The 18,489-nt window shown below is 42.3% G+C and overlaps 1 protein-coding gene across 1 annotated transcript in view; it reads right to left on the bottom strand.

Moving 5' to 3' along the window:
- Positions 1-18,489, bottom strand: part of AHCTF1 (AT-hook containing transcription factor 1) — a 2,707,103-nt gene that overhangs the window by 1,719,871 nt on the left and 968,743 nt on the right. Inside the window, exon 11 of the mRNA XM_044058692.1 lies at positions 16,284-16,465. Coding sequence (XP_043914627.1) covers positions 16,284-16,465 — 182 coding nt within the window. The remainder of the gene's footprint in view (positions 1-16,283; positions 16,466-18,489) is intronic.

Raw genomic sequence — 18,489 nt, 5'->3', positions numbered from 1 at the left:
ATAGTGCATTCATTAAATAAAGCACAAAACCGACAGCAAGGTATGTTGTGGTCAGGGCGTAGGCAAGGAATACAGTACAAAAGAAAATCCTTATGAGGTATTTGCTTCCCACAAGCAATGCAATTATTAACTTTTACTGACATCGGTGCAATTATTCACTTTTACTGACATCGGTAAGGAGCAACCCAACAGGGTACTTAGCTTTTTAGTTGAAGACTTCGGATCTGAAACTCGAAAACAAAAATTTCAGGAGTCGGCCGACAGGCACTTGCGAACTGCTTCTGCTTCAGGCACCGCGCGGCAAGAAAGACTGATGTAATGGCATCGGCTGCATGTTTTATACCCCTGATGACCTGACATCATGGAAGAAGGGACAGCAACCGACGCAGGACCCAAAACTTTGTTAATCAGGCTGACAGAGCAACCTGCCAGGAGATTACCCAAATGTAATTACTGTAACAGTGAAACACGAAGAACATGTGGTTCCATCACTCCTTGAGACAGCAAATAAAGAACCAGATGAAACAAAAGTGTATGAGCTGGAGGATGAGGAATGACCACCCCAGGAAGGCAGGCATTTCCATCCACTAAATTCGGCAACCCTGACAAATGATGTTCAAAATCCATCTAAAACTATATATTGCCAAAAAGAAAGTACAGCTGTGTAAAATCTTACATAATGGTAGAAGTCCTTCTCCTCACTGCTGCAGTATTCCTTACAATAGGGATCCCATGCCAAGGGCAGCCCGATGCCCAGCCAATATACCAAAGCCTTTAGGTTGCTAAGGGTACACCATACGTCACACATACGCTCCCCACATACAAAGGGCATAAAGGTGATGTCTGGACTTGCCATCCTCAGAAATTACAGCCCTAGTAGGAACATAAATCCAAGGATTAGAGAGGTAAACAAGCACATTCAGAAGGGAAAAGAACCAGGGGGTAGAGGGAGGGAAGGAGTGAATACTGCAACAGCGAACAGGAGGACATCTACCATTATGGTACATTTTTACACAACTGTACTGTGTCCTTCCATTTCAATGTTGCAGTATTCCTTACAAAAGGGAGTGCAAAAGCTCAGAAAGATGAAAGGGGAGGAGGAAAGACCAGCAGAACCCTCGAGGAACCCATGAAGGACGGCCCTAGCAAAACCAGCTCTAGCTCTGGATATTGCATCCAACTTACAATGTTTGATAAATGTATGCACAAAATTCCAGATAGCTACCTAAAGAATAGGGTTAAGTATCTAAACCCTTGAAAAAACACCAGAAGCTGACGTAGCTCTAGTAAAATGAGCCTTAATAGAAGCAAGGCTCTTGCCATGAAAATAAAAAAAAGAAAAAATTGCTTTGGATATCCAAGAAGAAATAGTTGCTTTGGAACAGTCAATCTTAAAGATCTGGGATAAAAGGAAACAAAAAGCTAATTAGATATGCCAAAAAGGAGCAAGGAAGCCAACCATGTTCTTCCACCAAAGTGTACTCTGTAAGAATTTGAGAGTTAGAGCTATCAGGGGATAAGTGAAAGGTTAAATATGGACTAGATCAGCTCTCAGTCACTCCCCTGTAGAGGGGGATCAAGGCAAAGAACCTGCTGCACTTGCTGCTGTGGGGAAGATGCAAACAGATTGCAGAAAGGTTGACCTCATCAATGGAGAATCATCTCTGCCACTAATAGATTAACAAACTGTTACAGAATCATAGTGGACTGGATTTCTCTGGGATGTGTGTTGCCATAAGAAAGTTGTTGGAGGAGATGGTCCACTGCCACACTCTCAGTGCCCCTTGACAAAGGGGATAAGAATGGGTTCTCCTAGTCTGTTGATGTACCAAACCACAGACATGTTTGTCTTGAATCACAACTGTCCTGAGAGGAAGGGCACCCTGGAAGGCCTGTAACACTAGGACCGTTCTCATCTTTAGGAGACTGATGTATGAAATGGTCTCTTCTGTGGACTACGTGCTTTGGACTATCCTTCCCAAGAAATGCCTCCCCCACCCCTATAGGAAGACATCCATGGTTACTGTGGTTACAGAGGGTGGAAAGACAAGAGGGCGGCCTTGAGAAACTTCATCGGACTGAATCCACCAAAGCAGGTGGTCTTAGCATACCTGTGTGGGTTTGACTGGTAAAGACAAGGGATGGCGAAGAACCTACCACTGAAAAGTTAAAGTCCATTGAAGAATGCACTCAGGAATGAAGGCTATGTATGCTGCCATCAACCCTAAAGTCTGAAGAATCAGGCTGGATGCAGGAGAAGGGTGTGAGGCAACATGTCCTATGTGGTACCTGATGATTCTAACTCTGGTGGAAGAGAGGCTATCTGACAGACTGTCAGAATGAGCACCTATAGACTCCAGGCTCTGAAAGGATTGAAGACAGGACTTGCAAAGGTTGACCAAGATCCTAGGAGTTGACATAACTGTAGCAAATAGTCCCTGGATTTTGAAGAGATGCCTGGTTGGGGTAGTGAGGAGCCAGTAGTCTAGGTAAGGAAACACTAGGAATTCTAGCAGTCTCAAGTGAGCTGCTACCACTGCTATATATTTGGTAAACACCGTAGAGGCTATGGTGAGACCAGAGGACAGGGCTCTGAACTGATAGTGACTGGCCTCCAGCCTAAAGGGCAGGTAATTTTCACAGCATCTATTCACCTTGATATGACAGTAAGTGTCCTGAAGCTTGACTGATCACATCCAATTGTCCTTTTTCAGAAATGGCAGAATGGATTGAACCATGACCACTCAGAACTGAGTCTTTTACAAACTGCGTCAATTTGCTGAGGTCCAGAATTGATCTCGGGCCCCCTATTTTCTTTGGCATTAAAAAAAGAATATCAAGAAAGTTCCAAATCCTTTATGGTCTGGTGGGACCTCCTAGATGACTTATCTAGCAGTTTCTGAATCTCTAGAGCTGCTGACTCCCACTGCATGCGTGTACCTTCAGGGAGTCGTTTCCAATTGCTTGGAGGAATTTGTGAAAATAGTATTAAATAACTTCTGGATAGCAGACAGGAGTATAAGGAGATGAGGTGCATGGCAAAGAGAGAGGTGGCGAAGGCTAAGGATAAGGCATATGAAGAGTTGTATGAAAGGTTAGACACTAAGGAGGGAGAAAAGGACCTGTACCGATTGGCTAGACAGAGGGACCGAGCTAGGAAAGATGTGCAGCAGGTAAAGGTGATAAAGGATAATGAGGGAAACGTACTCACAAGTGAGGAGTGTGTGTTGAGATGGAAAAGATACTTTGAGGGGTTGATGAATGAAGAGAATGAGAGGGAGGGAGGGAAGGTTGGATGATGTAGGGATAGTGAATCATGAAGTACAATGGATTAGCAAGGAGGAAGTAAGGATAGCTATGCAGAGAATGAAGAATGGAAAGGCTGTTGGCCCAGATGACATACCTGTGGAAGCATGGAGGTGTTTAGGTGAAATGGCAGTGGAGTTTTTAACCGGATTGTTTAATGAAATCTTGGAAAGTGAGAGGATGCCTGAGGAATGGAGAAAAAGTGTTTTGGTACCGATTTTTAAGAATAAGGGTGATGTGCTGAGCTTTAGTAACTACAGAGGGATTAAATTGATCAGTCACAGCATGAAGTCGTGGGAAAGAGTAGTGGAAGCAAGGTTAAGAAGGGACGTGATGATTAGTGATCAGCAGTATGGTTTCATGCCGGGAAAGAGCACTACAGATTCAATGTTTGCTCTGAGAGTGTTGATGGAGAAGTACAGAGAATGTCAGAAGGAATTGCATTGTGTTTTTGTAGACTTAGAGAAAGCATATGACAGGGTGCCTAGACAGGAGCTGTGGTATTGTATGAGGAAGTCAGGAGTGTCAGAGAAGTATGTAAGAGTGGTACAGGATATGTACGAGGGTAGTGACACAACGGTGAGGTCTGCGGTGGGAGTGACGGATGCATTTAAGGTGGAGGTGGGGCTACATCAAGGATCAGCTCTGAGTCCTTTCTTATTTGCAATGGTGATGGACAGGTTGACAGACGAGATCAGACAGGAGTCCCCGTGGACTATGATGTTTGCAGATGACATTGTGATCTGTAGTAAGTAGTGAATAGGTGGAGGAGACCCTGGAGAGATGGAGATATGCTCTAGAGAGAAGAGGAATGAAGGTCAGCAGGACTAAGGCAGAATATATGTGTGCGAATGAGAGGGAGGACAGAGGAATGGTGAGGATGCAAGGAGAAGAGGGGGCGAAGGTGGATGAGTTTAAATACTTGGGGTCAATAGTTCAGAGTAACAGTGAGTGTGGAAGAGAGGTGAAGAAGAGAGTACAGGCAGGATGGAGTGGGTGGAGAAGACTGTCAGGAGTGATTTTGTGACAGACAAGTACCTGTAAGAGTGAAAGGGAAGGTCCATAAGAGGGTAGTGAGACCAGCTATGTTATATGGGTTGGAGACAGTGGCATTGACAAAAAGGCAGGAGTTAGAGCTGGATGTGGCAGAGTTAAGGATGTTAAGATTTTCTCTGGGTGTAAAGAGGGTGGGCCGGATTAGGAATAAGTATATTAGAGGGTCAGGCCCAGGTTGGAAAGTTTGGAGACAAAGCTAGAGAGGCACGATTACGTTGGTTTGGACATGTGCTGAGGAGGGATGCTGAGTATATTGGGAAAAAGATGCTAAGGATGACGCTACCAGGTAACAGGAAAAGAGGAAGGCCTAAGATAAGGTTTACGGATGTGGTGAGAGAGGACATGCAGGTGGTTGGTGTGACACAGCAAGATGCAGAGGACAGGAAGAAATGGAAACAGGTGATCTGCTCTGGCGACCCCTGACGGGAACAGCCAAAAGAAGATGATGATGAGTATTAAATAACTTCTGGATAACATTCTCATAACCAAAATAATGCCCAGGCATGTGGGTGCAGAGAGGCGCACCCACTCCACTGTCTACAGAGCTTAACAGCCAGGCAATCTTTCAGGAGCACTGAAAGTAAATCTAGTAAACCCTGATTTGGCGGGCCTCCTCTTTTGTGAGGACAGAGTCTTCCATTAGAACTCCCCACCCTGCCTCTGGGGAAGATATCCCCTCGTAAGCCTTGGAAAGGACCCTAGGACTTGAGGATCCACACTTTCTTGCTCCTCGCCGATTCCTGGAAAAGGATCTCTGAGGGGTAGAAAAACAGATGCCTATGGCAGACAAGGTCTTTCCATCCTACTCATGCCAGGAAAGCATTTCCTTAACAGTGGGGCCAAACAAGGATAATCCAGCAAAATAGTGCTGATTAAGGACTACTTGCAGGGATCCGTAAAGTTGCACAAGTGCATCCTGGCATGTCTCTGTGTGGCTATGCCTGACCCACCACCCATGAGGTACCTTTAGCAGCATGGGAAATTAACCTCATGAAAGCATTGGGGATGGATAGAGGGTGGGGCCAGTTGTGAAGAAAGCTTTTTGTGGTCCTCCACAGACATGGACTCAGAAAAAAATTCAGAAAGGTCTTTCATCAAATCCCTTTGCAGCCTGACAAAATGTGCCAAATAGTTCAGTGATTGCAAGGCAAAGGCCACCGAGGTACAAATGTGCTTCCTGAATCTGTTCAACGCTCTGGACTCTGTTAGGGGATGGACAGAAGAGCTCTACTCTACAAGCTCTTTCTTAGTGGCTGCTGCCACAACCATGGCATCAGCAAGACCACCTTGTTCCAATGGGGCCTGTCTTTAGGAGGGGCAAGGAACTTATCAGGGCAGAAGAGAAGATGGGTTCTATAGTACCCAGCTCCTTCTATGCCTGGCGAGAGACTAGATCTATAAGCTCATCAGCTGAGGGAGTCACCCAAGACACAGATGGGCTGGACCCAAAAACTTCCAGGAACACTGACTCCTCCTAGGAAGGTAAATGGATGACCAACCACCTTTCTACCTGAGAATTCGTAAGATGTCGCCAAAGGAGACATCATCTGGTGGAGACCTCGGGGACCACTCCCCTTCAACGAAGGCAGTACCTTCAGTAAGTAACTCCTGAGGGAGACTCAATGTGCCTCCTCTTGCATGTTCTGTTGCAGGGCACCTCCTCAGTGAGATGGTCTGGACAGGTGTCTGAAGAGATGGGAAGTCCCTGAGGGAGACTGTCTGGATGCTTGATATGGCCAGCTGTCCTTATGTGATGCGTCTTTGAGGATCAGTGCTCAGACCAGATGGTGGCAGGGCTGTAGGGTACTATGAAGAAAGGGTAGTCATATCTCTCGGATGAGAGAAGATCCTCTCCACCACCACAAAAATAGAAGGATCAGAAATCGCCATTGCTGGCCGCACCAGCAGACAAGATTCAGATGCCTCCATACCCTGACCGTGTGCGGATTCCTGCCTCAAATTTAGTCCAGGCTTTCTGAAAAGGTTCAGCTTTAATTGCTATACGAGTTCACATTTTTCTAGTACATTCAGGATATCACCTTCAAGATCATCCATGTCTATGTGATACAGTATCTGGAACATAAAACCTGTGTGTCTTCTATACAAAGAAAGGTGTTTGGCTACTGCATTGTTTTTACAACCAAAGTGGATTTCTTCCAGATGACATGAAATCCTACACTTAAATGTATTTATAGTCAACTGGTCTTAACGATTTTCTTTAAATAATATATATATATATATATATATATATATATATATATATATATATATATATATATATATATATACACACACACACACACACACACACACACACACAATTCACTACAGATCTTTTAGTATTTTTCTCATACAGTCTAGGTTTAAATTCAGCTAAACTTCTAATGCTCCTGGCCTTCCTGTAAACAAAGGATGGGGCTTTGCCTAAATGTTAATCAGATAAGGGTTTCCTGTGACTATGGCCCAGTTTTCCTTAACATTTTTGATACTGTGACAACCCAGAGTGTGTCAAGGATGCAACTATTTTTGCATTTGTTATTTTCAGTGGCATTTCTTAATATTCTCCTAATGGAGTTTGAATGAAGGTGCTTCAATCCTTTTTAGTTCTGTAATGGGTTCCAGGAGGTTTTTTTTTTTTTTTTTTTAAACACTTGACTTTCATAGCCTCTCACAAGGAAATCATTCTCGAAATTGTTCAGATTTCTCAAAAGGGTTACATCTCTGTGGTAAGTCTAGCTTATCTATAGCCAAGTCTAGCTTATCTATAGCCCTGGGGACTTCACTACATTATACTTGGTTTTTGCAGGATGTTGCACAGTGCTGCTCGGTTTAAAAAACTCCAGCTCTACTCAGTTGCATACCGCCTACTTCGAGGCGGTCTATGCCTGACATATAAAGCTATGTACAATCCAGAATTAATGGACATGCTCCATCTCAGTAAATCTAAATCCCTTAGAGCCACACGCTCTAGGGACTTGAACCTCAGCACCGAAATAAATAGAACTTGCTGGAGGGACAGATTCATAACCCAGAGGCTCCCTTCGCTCTGGAATAGAATTCCAATTCATGTTAGGCAGAGCACCTCACTGAATCTCTTCAAGAAGAATCTTGATGAGTGGATGGGGGATCGTAGGTTTGTCCCAGGGATTACTTCCGTGTCACTATTAGACAGAGGCACAGCAAACTAAACCTTAAAAAGGGCACAGTATACTCAAATCAAGGGGTGGCGTAAGCCAAACAAAAATCGGGCTAGGCTTATAATTGCCCCAGGGCAGATAGCCTAGTATGAACCTAGGATAGGGTGGAGTAGTAAATTAACACTCATTGGTTTTCTGAAGAAATCAGTGGCGATTCTGTTATTGTTGGTGTCCTTGGAAATCTGCATATCTAAGAAAATGATTCAAGCAGAGCTGTAGGAAAAGGTAAATTTCAGGAAGGGGATACTTTGACTGAAGTAACTGATAAAAATCTCTAAGCTGGAAGGTGTCACTTTCCCACACAATAAATATATCATCAATAAAATACAAATAGCATGTGATATGCTGCATGTAGTCTGTTTTTGTTTAGCACAAAGTCCTCTTCCCATTTGACCAGGGCTATGTTAGCTATGCTGGGAGCCATGACAGCACCCAAGGCTATACTAGATTTTTGTTTGTAGTGTTTGCCATTGAAAGTAAATAAATTAAATCCAGTACTAGATTAATGAGCTTGCTTAACTTTTGTAGCTATGCATGTGCATCTTGATTATTTCTCTTAAATGATTCCATAGCTGCTGTTACAGTAAATGTGAGGGAGCACTGTGTATAAGGATTCCACATCGATAGTCAGTAGCATCAGCTTCCACTGAAATGTTTAATTTTCCTCAAAAAATTCATTGCATCTCTTATGTATTACTTATTATTTTATACTAATGTTTTCAGCAAGTTATGAATGTAGATGGCCATGACATCAGTAAGGGAATCTCCACTTGTCACCACCGATCTATAGGGTGGTTCTTCTCTGTTCTTGTGTGGCTTTGGTATTCAAAAAAAAGTTATGTAAACCAAGGCATGGGCTCCATAAATAAAGATTTTCAGTAATAAGTCTTTCTTCCCTTAATGTCATATTAGTTTTCATTACATTATATGCTCTTATGTCATCCATGATAAAGAACTCAATCTGTTATCCTCCAGCACATTCTCTATCTTTTGTTTGTAGCTAGTGGTATCAGTCACAAAAATACCTCCTCCTCCTCCCTTGTCTTCATTATGTGCCTGGATTTATCATTGTCTAGCTCAATCAATGCTTTTCTTTCTCCCTGTGTTAGATTTATAAAGTTTTTTTTAGGAGTTAAGTAGTTTTCTGATATCCATTTCACACTTCACTTCAAAAGCAGCTGATTTTTGATGTAGTGTGTACAGCAGCTGCAAGGCCTTTTTATAGTTTCATCAATAGGTTTACTTATTGATTTTGCCAGGAAATAAAAACTTTATGTTGAGCTTCCTCACAAACATTTTAAGGTCTATCAGTACCTGAGCTGCATCGCTCCTGCAGCTTGGTACAAATGCAAGTCCTTTTGATAATACACTTCTTTCATTTTCGGTTAGTGCTTTAACAGAGTGGTTCCAGATAAGTGGAGCACCTGGTGGTGTAGCTGATTCATCCGTCTGAGCCAGGACATGGGTTGTAGATGGGGCTGCAGTTGGGATTGCCCAGGTATTGCATTTCCCTCTCCCCCATCTACTGTTTGGTTCTCCTGTCTCTGAGGATTCATGGATAGGGTCTGAGATCTTTGGAAAACCTGTGCTTCCTGGAATCTCAGTGGGTTGTAGTAATATTCGCTGTGGCAAGGGGGACCCTGGTATGAGAGACCAGCCCTGGGGCTCGGAGTCTGGTTCTGGCACTGTTTGGTGACTGTGCTATTGATATTGGTCTTCCCGAAAAAAACTGGTCTCTGTGAATGTGCTGCTGTTCCTGGTAGTTGGATAGTCTGTGGTCCCAGTTGTCCTGATTGTTCTGTAATTCGTCCTGTAGATTCCTCTGTCAGTTCTGGTCTCATACAAACCACAGGATGCACAAAGATGAAATATGGGAGGGAGCAGACACAGCAGTAGTTAAAACACCAACATCTACAGTTATGGTAGGTTTCTAGAAAGTGGACTGTGATCATACTATTTCATGGGATGATTCCCTAGCACACTGGACCACTGGGTGGTTGGCCATGGCTAGGTTCTCTAAGATGGCAAACCTTGCAAGACAGCAGAAGCAAGCCCTGCTCTGAGCCAGAATGCAGACCCAGATTACATTTTGAGATGATGTGAAAATGATGTGGACTGAGGGTCATCTAGCGGTTTCCAAAATTGTGTGTGCTGACATCCTCCATGAGAAATATTGTGGTGGGAGCTGAGGCTTGTTGAGTAGGTTTTTACATGCCCTGGCACTGGCAAAGGCAAACAAATAGTAGATACAAGGAGTAAGCCATGTGGATAATGTCTGCTCACTCACAGGCTTCCCCATCCTGATTTTTGCAAAGGCCACAGTTGTTTAGGTTTCTAATACAGTAAACTCTCTGTTAACTGGAACTCAAACAAGCAACCGGGCAATCTCAAGCAACCAGCAAAAAAATGAAGAAATACAGTACAATTTTCATGTGTTGCACTTTGCTTTCCCCTGTAGAAACGTACCTCGTCTTTTTTTTTTGAGTTTTAAAAAGGAAGATAGGAATAAATTCCCTCTCCCCAACCGGAGAACAAGTCAAACCAAACAAATAGTACAGGGCACAGTACTAGTCAGGCCTATTTTTAATAGTTACTCTCAAGCAACCAGAAACTGGGCGGCCACGGTGGTGCAGTGGTTAGCATTGCCGCCTCACAGCAAGAGGTTCTCCGGTTCGATCCTCGGCTGGGGTGCCTTCTGTGCGGAGTCTGCATGTCCTCCCTGTGGTCGCGTGGGTTTCCTCCGGGTGCTCCGGTTTCCTCCCACATCCCAAAGACATGCTGCAGGTGGATTGGACACTCTAAATTGGCCCTAGGTGTGCGTGTGAGTGTGCCTTCTGTGGAAGGTTGGGCGCCGGGCTGGCAACTCGACACCGTAAAACTCCGCTGCCATTCAATGTGCGGACAAGGTGATCCGCTGTGGCGACCCCTAACCGGGAAAAAAGCCGAAAGAAGAAGAAGAAGAAGAAGACTCTCAAGCAACCAGAAACTACAGTTATACAGCATCTACCAATCTCCAGGGGTACCAGTTAACCAAGAGGTTACTGTACATGTTGTTTTGTCCAAACAGAATTTCATCCATCTATACCAATCCAAAGCATGCAATGTTCTTTCTCCTCTTGCTCTGAGGTTTAGGCAGGGGGACGGACACACAAGGTGGATGGCTTGTTCAGGGAAATGTCTGTCATCACTCATGACGTTAGGGGAAACACTGGTGCAAAGGGGCACCCTGTTCTTGTAAAACATCAGAAACAGCTTCCCTACACTTTAGTGCTTACATTTCTGAAACTCTCCTAAAAGATGTCGCAGCCAAACTGCATCTTCCAAGATAGGTATATGAGGGGGGCCAAGGCAGCTGTTTAAAAGGGATCAGGGCTAGCTTCTCTACAACATAGCTGAGGTCCTGTTTAAGTCTACCTGGGAACTGCTCAGCCCATCTGCCAAAACCTTCTCTTGAGATGGAATATAAGCTAGACAACCTCCCAAGCCAGCACTGCTAGTATATGTAAGATTGTAGAACTGGGTCCTCTTGCCTGTTGATATAGCACAATACTGCAGTATTGCATTTACAGATTTGGAAGATCCCCATATTCAAGTCTGTTTAAATGCTTTTAAACCCAACAGCCATAATTTCTTTCACATTTGTGTGTTTTTTTCATGTTATGCCCAAGGTGTCAGACTTCCAAATAGCCCAGCTGGGCCCCTCAACAAAGTCTAAGGGTTCCTCTGAGTTGAATTATACCTACATTATTCACCATGATGGCTCCTTTATGTAAGGTGCAACAGGAATGAGGGCTCCCAGAAGTGGGAACAGAATGCAGACACCATACTTTTTTTTTCTAAGATATTAACTTCCTCATGGTTAGTTTTGCTACTGAAGTCATGAGAACACATGATGCCGTGTAGCACAGAAACCTAAAAATTCCCTTACTGTGATCATGCTTTTCTCTATGGTTGTATGCAGAACAACGGACAGGCAGAGTACCTTGTCCTCTTAGAAACCCTTAGAGCGATCATCTCTAACACTCACCCCCCCCACCCCGAAACTCCTCCTTTACTGGGTTATGTTCAACTTTAGGAAGTTGAAAGAACAGAGCATCTGAAAACATTTCAGAGTGAAATTTAGGACCTTCTGAATCTTCTCAAATTATGTTATCAGGCAATTGCCTAGGCATGGACATATGTGCATGCACTATCTCCTACAGAAAGGTATTACTGAAGCCAGAGTTTCTTTAATGACCATGTGAGCAGTAGACAAGCCACAGGATAATGATATAAACTAGAACCCCCCCCCCCCCACACACACACACTTTAAATCTTAGGGACATATGGTGGGCCGCAGCAATAAGAATATGTAAGGTAGGCATACTTAGAGTTCACTGCAATCATGAAGGACTAAGGGGATAACCAAGGCAGACCACCTCGAAAGATCAAGCATTTTGAATTTTGGACTAATCAAGAACAGTCAAACATAGATCACATGTGGCTTCCTTTCTGGGCATCCGGGAAGAGCCTCGAGTAAAATACTGAGTTTTCCTCCCCTTTTGATGACCTCTTTTTGGCCCCATGGTCCAACAGGTATTTAAAAAAGATGGAACTAAGTTTACTTGATATTTTGGTACTGGAAGAGCACTGCAAAATTTTAGTCTTTTTGGTCTGCTATGAAATTGAAGTTTGTACGCATCTAAGGATGTTCATGACCCACTGGCTCTGGTAATGCTTTCACCATTAATTTAACCAATAGTCCTGGATGTTGTATCTACACAGGAGGAGAATGGTCTGGGCAGGACTGTGACATTATTTTGGAAGAAGAGGGTAACATGGACAAATAATAGTTGTTTCCCCTAGCTTCTTCCAAGAACTTGCTTGCTCTTTTCAATACCTGAGCCTCTTTCCCTTGTTGGGCTCGTCTTTGTCCTGTTTGGGGTAGAAATGCCGGGATTTAGAGACAGAACCCCAGCTAAACTTGGATGCCTGTGAGTGAAACTACTTAACTGCTTATGCAGTCTATTTACTTCATCTTTTACAAACCTTTTTCAGCAGGGTGTCTACACAGTTCTTTATCCAGACAAGCATTTAGAAGCTCTGTTTTTATGTGATCTGGCATAAACTGTACCCTCAATTAGGCATGTTTCAAAAGAACTCACCCTAGATCTATAACCCTGCATGGTGCAGTCAGCATGATACATCCACTGCATCATACAAACTTTTTTGTCAGTGCCTTGCAGCCTGGGTAACAAGTCACATAATTCCTGCATCATATACTTATTTCTAATCCCTTCTGCCGTGGACTTCACCTTGCATATCAAGGGCTACTGATTGTCAAGTATAATGGTCTGACAGTTTAAGAGAGTCTGAAAACTCAGGTAATAACGTATACAATTATCTCTCAAGGCAGCTGAGTATCTGCTCTCCTTTACAATGGCAATGGAGTCCCAGGATAGAGTCAAAGAGGATCTCTTGAAGGAATCAGTGGGCACTATAGCTACAAAGGGAAAAAATTTTTACAGGAAGATGTGCAAATTCTTAACCTAGGAGAACTGATCAGTCTTTCTAGGGTCAAGGAGAATCCAGCTCCAGAGATACGCTGAATGCATCCTCATAAAACATCACAGGCAGAGAACCAACAAAAGTCACTGTTTCTGGCAGGCCAAGAAAGCTCTAGATTTTGGCTGAGCTTGAGTATTCCTTGGACTCCCACTGTAGTCCCTTGGACTTCCCAGTATAATGGATCCTCTGGTGTTGAGGCAGAGGGTAAGGAGTTCTTCAGTCCTCTCCTTCTCTAATCACAAAGCTGACACCAGCAGCGAAGACCCTCAGAGAGATCTCAGAATTGTTGAATATCTCTGTGGCTTATGTCTGGGAAGGCATGCTAAAAATTAAAGACATGGCAATCTGCTGAGCAGTAGTCTCACAGGCCTTGGCCAAATCCAGCTGTGAAGACTTGAGGCTAGGAAGCACTTCAAGTTCAATGCTACACGACATACAGAAACTATCAGCAGTCAGACTACCCTCAGTTCCCCATCACTTCAGATAATGTCACTTTTCTACACTTGCAATTCTGAGGGAGGTTCCTGGTTACCTTAACCAGTATTACAGCAGTAGAGGACCAGGTGTACACCCTCTCTCTCTGGACAGATTTCATTTGCTTCCTGACCGCTTTTAGGGTGAACAGAATAGTGGTCACAATTGCCAACATTTTTACTTCGCTCTGAGAGCACAAAAACAAAAAATTGTGGAATTTCTTATACAGTATCTGACACTACTTACACAATTGTTTTTCTTTATATATACTTACCTCTCAGATCTGTCAGACAATTAACAGTATTATCCCAAATGCAAATTATTAGAAAAATATTTCCCTGGGGGTACTTATTCTCCCCAGGCTTCTGCTGAAAATGGGTACATACCCAGCCAGACTATCCCAGGAAACATGCCAAATAAATAATAAAATTATCTGGAAGCAGGCTAACCCAATAGACTGATGATGCTTACACAGGACAGTACTGAGCACCAAAGCAAGAAGGAGCGAAATATGGTATCAGATTATGTCCTTCTTGCACTACTGACATTCTGCCATCCAAGTGAGAGGAAGGAAGTCAGGCTGGCATCAGACTATTGTGGGCACAACATCCTACTTATGAGAGGTGTGGCAGTGAAACGTTTGATGAATAGCTAGACTGCACTTACATTAACCACTGCCCTCTGGTTCATACACAGAAATAAGAACCACAGCAGAAATGAGACTGAAGTCAGCACACTACATAGCTTCATATATATGCTGACTTTCACCTTATTAAAATCTTTATATAAAAATAAAATTGGGACTTTCTGATTCAGTGCCCAATCTCTCCAGTGTACTAAGAGAAATATCTGTTATTTTGTATAGGTCTGAAAACTGCTCAAAAACCTGAATAAATACGATCAAAACTGGACTGATGGGTTCTCTGTGAAAATACACCATACTGCCTGAATCTTTACTACCACTGCAAAAAATACTCAAAATCAACAGTTTTCCACTTTTTGCTGTACACCACTCAAACCTATTAAAGGTCAGGCAATAGATATATAAACCGATCACATTATAGGTTCTTACTAACATTTCCACATGGTTAAGACCCTAAGAAATATCCAATTTGTGAAAAATGTTACTTCCCTAAAGGCTTTTAGGTTCCTATGCAAAAAGGGGGGGGGGGTTGGGGTTGCACTAACAGGATAAAATGTCCATGAAATTGACTCTACAAACTTGTACAAAAAAAAGTTATAGAAAAATCAACAATTCTCAATATATCCAAGCAAAATACAGTAAAGGGGGGGGGGGGGGGGGGTACAAAATAAAATTACTTTCATACATTTATTCACCAGAAATATCAGACTGACAGGCACGAGAACCAACTTTTCAACTTGCCAAACATGAATGAACCAGTCTTTAAAAAAAATTAGGGCTTATATCATGGCTTAGGGCTTATAACTGGCAATTTAATGACAATCATATTCCAAAGGAGGGAACAGACTGCTTCAACCATTAAACTACACTTCTTCCACTCAAACTGTTTCTGCCTTAAAATATCAATTTACGTTACCACCTTCAAACATCTCTAACTAGTGAGGGGTCCTAATGTAGTTCCCCTTTAGATATTCTCTGCTTCACTGGAAAACAGCTCAATGAGCTATTTTTTAAAGAAGGTCTGTTGCCATAAAGTCAAACAAATTCACACAAAAATACTTAACTGTTTTTCCGGATAACCATGATTACAGTTCAGGGAAAGATTCCTGAAAGTAATCAAGAAAATCTGTGACAGAATGACATAGCTAGGTCATCTGGGGCCCTGGTTAGTTCCACAAACTGTCCTCCCAAAGTTGAGGACAACAAAAAAGGTCTTTTATAAAGCAGTATGCTCTTTACCACACTTACTGATACTGCAGTCACAAATGTATTACCGGCATTCATTAAAGAAGCTACCATATCACTTGTATCTTCTGACGTGAATGCTGGTATGGTACTCGTGCCCCACTGGAAACTGGTCACCCCACCTTAACAGCTTGGACCTTGTGCCTCAGCCCCCCTTCACCCCACCATTGATACAAACCTGGCATACACTAGCAACATTTTAAAACTAATACAATTTAAAGCATGACAAATCCAAATTCCCTTTCAATAATTTGTACCAGTAACAGCGTGTAGGAAACTAATCACAAAAACAGACAAAAATCAAGACTAGTAAAAGACAAGTGATTGAAATTTGATCACCACAAAAATAAATGCAAGCAAGGTCTCAAATTTAAGTTTGTATACAATTAACTCGCCTGAAGGGCTTCAACCCCTACTGAAAATGTAACATCTGTTGCCAAACACTCAGCAAAACAAAAGGTTTTATAAAATGCTGAAATAACCTCTGCTACTATCCACCACTAAGGGAACATATTCATTTCACAGTTCAAAAACAAATACAATTTATTAACACATTGAGCAGGAAGACATACTATTTACTTTAGAAACTGGTTGAAGAATCTGGCATTTTCCAAACCTATGGAGGGCTGCGTTACTACTGCATGCATTACACAGAGTTACTCCAAGCCCCTGGCATGCAACTCCATTGTCCAGGAAGAATGCGAAGCCAGAAGACTGCCAATGGGGAGGGGGGTGCACACTCAAGACTCTGGGAAGCAGAAGATAACAACTTTTTAATTTAGTATCAAAATATAATGAAAACTTTATTTGCTTACCAAAATTGTAAGAGCTAGGACTGAAAAACTGTTCTGGAGGAGGGTAGGATGGGGGAACTCCACGGCTTAAACTCTTCTCATGCACTAGGATATCCAACAAATAGTACGGAGAAATCATGCCAACTACTGAATCCAAAGACCACAAAGAAAAATATGGGCAGTTATGAAGAAACTCTCCTGGCCTAGGAAAAACAAACAGGCAAAACACTTGAGCATTAACATCCTTCTGCACAAATAAAAATGTAATGTTTTATTTAGTATTTACACATTCAAAGCCAACTTATTTCAGCTTATCCATTTTATTTTTTCTTGGTAAAGTTATACAATTACCTAAAACAGATAAATATACTACTGCACATGGTTTTATTGTGGATAAACTTGGTGTAAGTTTTCATCACTTAATGTCAACTTATGTAAACAACCTAGCACTCTGTGAAAAGTGCTCTTGGAAGCTGACAAGTAAAATATTAATCTGGTTTGTCTGAAGCAAAGCATACATTTACTCCATATTCTCACAAGTAAATATTTCTCTGCAATCTAGTACCCACATGATGTGAAGTACAGTTGCAAGAACTGCAAATTAAAATAAGTAAAATAAATCAGTGCAAGTATGTGGAGCTGGTTAACAACTTTTTGATACATAATCCAGGACAAAGGCAAACATTTATATCATTTGTAACAATACAATAAAAAAATGACATCCTCATAACATACTAAAGGGCAACAAACAGACTACACTTTCTTAAGATACTTGAAAGATAACGGCATCATAACAGACCTACTAGGCAGGGACACTCCTACAAGTAGTTATCATAATAAAACTACATTTATTCATTGTTGTTAACTACCTAGCTTAATTTTCAAGCAGCTAAGAATCACCTGCACATAGACTAATCAAGTTCTGACTTGCTGTTCCTATGATGTCAGATGGTAAGTGTTCCAAATGGCAACAATGTAATACTACACTTAAAGTGTTCTACAAATGGAGAATGTCTGTTTTGTCCTATACTTCTCCATCCTGTTTACATCACCATGACTGTAGTTCTTATTGTAACGCTGAATCTGTTGGTTTACAGTCTGTATGGTAAGCATGTGTTAGCCCTTATAAGGTGATGCTTCTCCCAAAGTAGTATGATTATGGAGTTAGCCCACTTAACTAAATGAGTTTTGGTCAGAGGTGAAGCCCCTATGGAATTTGCACAGCCCTTTTTTTGCAAAGGTATTTTATTAAAGCTACGCAGCAAGGTGTTCAAGAACCTCTGTTGTCACTTGCTCCTGACTTAAAAGAAAAGTCTTAGGACATTGACAATCATTCAGAACAGAGAAGGATACTGGAATATTCACTTGATAAGCCGTAAGCAGACCACAGCTACATACTACATAAAGCACTCAAGCTTTTTATACATTTGTCTGTGTGATGCATGAAAAATCTGGTACTCCAAAGTTACAGAACAAATTGCCCCAAGAGTGGCAAGTAAGGTCCCCATTTTTACAAAACCACGACTGTCATGTACCACAAGGAAGTACAGTTGTGTATGTACACTAACCATAAAAGTAGATGTTCAAGTGTATTCATTGTTGCAGCTTTCCTGCCCTGGAAGCCCTTGGCTGGCCAGACTACCAGAGAAAAGTCTTCCCACCTCCTATGACCAACAGGCACACTTTAACATCAGTAGGATGGGGTATAGCTGGAGTCCACCTAAATTATTACCTCAGTTGTTCCGAGCCCCTTGTAGATCACAGCCCCCCAACAAGAGCATATCAAGGCCAGATGGATAGGACAAGGATCCCTAGTCAGGTGGGAGTGCAGATCCATGGCACACAGAGCAGCAGGTCAAGACCAAATGGATAGGACAAGGATCCCTAGGTAGGTACCAGTGTAAAGTAGAGGATCCCTAGTACATAAGAAAATGTAATAGCCACTCTAAGTTATGGGGGGTGGGGAGATGACCACAACAGCGAATACAGTCTAATAGCTACATTTATGGTAAGTGAAAACAGCTGTACTATGTTCTTTGAGTTTCACTGTTGCAGTTCTGACTTGTGAGAAGATTTCCAAAGCTTAAAAGAGGGGGAGGTGGTGAAGTAGGATGAGACAGAGAAAATATGAAGGGAGAGAGGCAAAAAAGTACAGTTTTGTACCTACCATAAATGTAGATGTTCGAGTGCTAATACAGCTGCAGTAATCACAGATGGGTTCTCTGGC

Source organism: Protopterus annectens, chromosome 1.part2 (genome assembly GCF_019279795.1).
Source record: "Protopterus annectens isolate FY-2018-M chromosome 1.part2, PAN1.0, whole genome shotgun sequence".
Lineage (NCBI taxonomy): Eukaryota > Metazoa > Chordata > Ceratodontiformes > Protopteridae > Protopterus > Protopterus annectens.
This window is presented reverse-complemented; position numbering and strand designations above follow the sequence as displayed.